General features: G+C 61.5%; 2 protein-coding genes across 2 annotated transcripts; both read left to right on the forward strand.

Moving 5' to 3' along the window:
- Positions 1 to 145: 145 nt before the first annotated feature.
- On the forward strand, positions 146 to 1066 carry TRAVEDRAFT_54655 (uncharacterized protein; the record flags this gene model as incomplete). Its single annotated transcript, XM_008047593.1, has 2 exons — positions 146 to 726; positions 793 to 1066. 2 exons carry the CDS (start codon positions 146 to 148, stop codon positions 1064 to 1066), a joined length of 855 nt encoding a protein of 284 aa, XP_008045784.1.
- Positions 1067 to 2393: 1327 nt separating this feature from the next.
- TRAVEDRAFT_61646 (uncharacterized protein) lies at positions 2394 to 2879 on the forward strand (the record flags this gene model as incomplete). The annotated part of the gene is made up of 2 exons (XM_008047594.1): positions 2394 to 2484; positions 2544 to 2879. A coding segment is annotated over exon 2 (231 nt), but the record flags the coding sequence as incomplete, so codon positions are not given.
- Between the last annotated feature and the right edge of the window lie 1547 nt (positions 2880 to 4426).

Genomic DNA, 4426 nt, shown 5'->3' on the forward strand with positions numbered 1-4426 from the left:
CTTCTGGCACAGTGCGCACTGGGCGCTCTGGAACAACTGGGACCTCCTCAACCGCGCTAGCAGCGTTTACTCCCGGTTCCTCCCCACCGCGATCCAACGCGCTCAAGTCCAGCAAGGCTATTCCACTGGAGCGCGCTGGTCCAAAATGACCGATCCAGCTGGGCGGTCAGCCCCGGGGGAGATCAACGAGCTCCTGATCTGGGAACAGCCGCACCCGCTCGTGTTCGCCGAGTACGAGTATCGGGCCACCCGGTCGATGGCGACGCTGGAGAAGTGGCACGACGTGGTGCATGCGACGGCGGATTGGATGGCGGTCTATGCCCACCGGAACGCGAGCACCGGCTTCTTCGATCTAGGCCCACCGATGTACGTCGTGAGTGAGGACACGAGCCCGAACGTGACGCGCAACCCGGCGTTCGAGTTGGCGTACTGGCGTTTCGGTCTAGACCACGCGAGCACTTGGATGGAAAGAATGGGAGAAGCGGTGCCGGCCGAGTGGACGGAGGTGAAGGACAACCTGGCCCCGCTCCCGATCGAAGACGAACTGTACGCGGTTTACGAGGGGATCCCGAGCGACTTTTGGGATACGCCGACGTTCACCAACGACCACCCGGCCATGGTGGGCTTGTATGGATGGTTGCCGCAAACCGCAAACGTGAGTTTGACCATGGCCAAGGCGACGGCGGAGAAAATTTGGACGAGTTGGAACATCAGCAACTGCTGGGGGTAGGTGGCTGTTGTTCCCGAAGCATTGATTGACACTGAAAAGCGTGTTCCGTTCGCACGTCACAGATGGGACTTCCCCATGCTGGCGATGTCCGCAGCGCGCAACGGAGAGACGGAGAAGGCGATAGAATGGCTGCTCCACCCGCTGTTCGAATTCGACGACGTCGGGATGCCCGTAGGCGGAGTGCGTGTTCCGACTCCGTATTTCCCGGGTTCCGGTTCGCTGCTGTATGCGATGGCGATGATGGCTGAGGGGTGGGACGGAAGTAAGGGTACTGCACCGGGATTTCCGAAAGCGGGGTGGGAGGTACGCACGGAGGGGATGAGCAAAGCGATGTGAATAATCGGCGTGGGCGAGGTGCCGCGGCGATCCCGGGCCCGGACGTTAGCTGGCCCTATACACCGCGGGTGTTCCTGTATATCAGATAGGATTTATGGTCAAATTCTAGTAGCGACGAGTACACAAGTCTGTGAAGCACTTGAGATGTGCTCTCAGCTGCGAGAAAGCATCTCAGCATAGCTGGTAGTAAGAGTATGAATACTGACGTGCTACAAAGCACATTGAGTTCAATATACTCTAGCTATGGCTTGAGTTTCACGGGCCTCTGTCCGCGCGAAGCTGGCGGCGTTCATAGCTAACTCGTCAAGAGTGAATGACCGTCTGAATTATGATGGAATAGCACAATCGGCGGACATCCATCCAAGTATAAACAGACCTCATTGAATGCCCTTGTTGCCAATTCTCTGACCTACGAGGATCATCCGAACCCCTGGTTACTTCAGGCAACTTTGGATAGCCTGGGGGTTCCGAGTGGTTTCCAAATGGAACTATCCATCCCCGGACGCTGTAAATCGGAGCCCCACAACTGTGCGGGCGGAGATGAAGGCGTGATGGATGCGACTCACGGCAGAGGTATCTGGATATCGCGATGTAGCCACCTCGGCGAAAACGGGCGAAGCTTTGCACGACTGACGTATTCGTGATTGAGCAAGCAGATTCCCGGGGGGGGGGCGTGGGGCCGAGGTGCTGTTCCCGATAGCTAGAGGATGCAGTGCGGTAGAGTTCATCGACATCTGCAACATGTTCGGAGGTCAAGGAGATGAGCGTCGCCGTCGTCGGGCGATGAGGAAGAGGCCGTGCGACGCGCGAGGCTCAAGGAGCAATTAACTTCTGCTGACAGCTTATAGGGAAGTTCTATTGGCAGTCAAGAAAGGGGTAACAAACGCATAAAGACGGAGAGGAAAAATAGTAGGTAATCAGATAAAGATGGCGATCGATGTTGACGTAGATAATTGAAGAGGAGCAAGATCCAAGGGCGTCTAAGCGTGTACTGTGCTGTAATAACCTCCACCTTCTCTCCACCGTCGACTTCCCGTCTGCTATCATCCACCATGGCCCTCAGACCCTCAGATCGACTCCTCAGATCTCAACGCCAACGCCCCGTCTTCGCCCCGCGTCTCTCTCGCCTCCCCTCCTGCCGCCACTGCGCGTCCGGGGAGGGATCGTGAACGCCACTCGGTCGATGACGTCGTCGCGTCTGCCGCCACCATTAGGCGCCGAATGGCTGCTTTCCTCTCGCGACGCTCGTCACTCGACTGCTCGGCTCGCCTTGTGCACGCTTGCCAGACCGCGGATGCGCCCTGCGTGCGCCGTGTGCACTCTACCACCCCGTCTCGACCTCCTCCGTCTCTCCCGCGCGCACACGTCTAGCGGCACCGTGGCACTCGGTACCATTCGATAGCTGCGACGATGGACTTGTTTGTAGCAAGCGTTCAGCCTCTGCCGCGGCGAGTTGCGCTCACAATGACCGATTTAGAGTGCTCCTCCGCGGTAATTCGCCCACGCCCACACCAGATTGCGCGCGGCGGACTGCGTCCATGCACGAAATATGCACGTCCATGCTGTCCGGATGCGCCGGCGATGGCGCTCGCGAGGCTGCGACGAACTGGCATCGGCATACGCCGCTCGGCCGCCCGTCCCTCATGCACAAGTGCCAACCGTAAACCTCTACGGACACGTCCCACAAGCTGCGGATGCGCTCGTCGCACCCAGAGCAACACGCCGCTACGTGCGCTAAGCCGCCGCCGGCGTCCTCCGCGCGCCATGTCTTGCGGACGTTGGCACTCTACGTACTCACTCTACCGTCTCCAGCAACACCCCGCCTCAACGAACGCGTCTGCGTTGTGCACGACGCTACAGAGGCTGTGCCAGCCCCCAATCGTGTGCGTTTGTAGCATCCTCCGCTGCAAACTGCACTGACAGCGTCCGATTCACAGGTCGCCCGCGCCTCGAAACTCGAACGCCCGCACGCCCTCGTACGGTACACCTTGCGCGAACAGCACAAAAGCAACGCATACGTCGTCCTCGCATGCCCACGAAGCCGCTCGCGGCCCGGTGCGGAACTGCGGCGTCCACGCCGTCGGCACCGCGCGCCCGCACACGCGCTCAACAATGCCGCCCACCACCCGAGCGCCCCGACGCCCCGCCTACCCGAGCTGGCTATATGCTCATAGCACCCGCCCTCACATACTGTTGCATGCGCGAAGACGCCGCACACGTCCTCCGCGCGCACCGCCTGTGGCCCCACCGCCGTCCGCCGCCGTCTCCCGCCCCGCCCCACTTGCCCCGGCGTCCGCGCCCAATCTACGGCGCTGTCTAGGCAACCCGCCACACCACTCGGGTGCGTGCCCAGGCCCGCCCGCCGCGAACTCCGATGCCAGCGCACCGATTACACCGCGCCCGCACACAACATGGCCGACGCCGACGCCCAGCCGCACGATGCCCCTTGCGTGCATCGTCCCGAGCGTGCGCGTACACTGTCGGGGCATGCACACGACGCCGTTTGTGGGGCAATGCGGAACTGCGGCGCCGGCGCTGTCGGCACTGCGTGCCTGCCGCTCGCCCAATATGGACGTCCACCGCCCGCGCCCCTCAACGCCCCCGTTTTGTGTGCTGGGTATATGTGCATAAGAGGTGCGTGGACATGATATGAAACGCGCGAAGACGCTCCATGCGTCCTCCGCTAGGAGTGCCGTCGGCAAGGCAGCCGCCCCCAAGGCTCCATTGGCCCCTCCTCCCGCCCTGACACCCCCGCCGACCGCTGCCCACTGAATGTAGCTCGGTGAGAATTACATGCATCTTGTACCAGGCAAGATTTCAGCTCATGCAGACGTGATTTGCGCTGACAAAGTCGGATTTTCAGTTTGCCGCACATACAAGAATGCCGAGGACCCGCCCAAGCCTCTCCGTACAGGCCGGAAAACACCCTCACCAGCCGCAGAGGCCATCCCTCCACCATCCACGGCAACACCCCGGACGTGCAACGGCGTCGAGCGAGCGCACTCGACCAAACTCGACCACCGAGCCCGACACCCCAGGCCGAGTCCGCGCACATCACCCCGCAAGCGACGCCGCGCTGCCCGAACACTTCAGACACGTACGTCACGCGCACACGACGCACGTCCCACGCGCACAGCCACGTCGCGCACGTCCTGCGCGTCGCACGCTGCCGACTCCGCGGCCCCGCCGCCCGCTTGCCGCCGCTCTCGCGCTCCGCCATCGCATCCGGTACGCCCACAGATAGAACGGTACGCTCCCATGCACCAGGGCGCATACACCCACGCGTTTTGGCGGCGATCCGGAAAGAAATATATTTCTTGTTCAGGCCGATTTCATTGGCGAATCCGACGACCACATCAG

This window comes from Trametes versicolor (genome assembly GCF_000271585.1).
Source record: "Trametes versicolor FP-101664 SS1 unplaced genomic scaffold TRAVEscaffold_62, whole genome shotgun sequence".
Classification (NCBI taxonomy): domain Eukaryota; kingdom Fungi; phylum Basidiomycota; class Agaricomycetes; order Polyporales; family Polyporaceae; genus Trametes; species Trametes versicolor.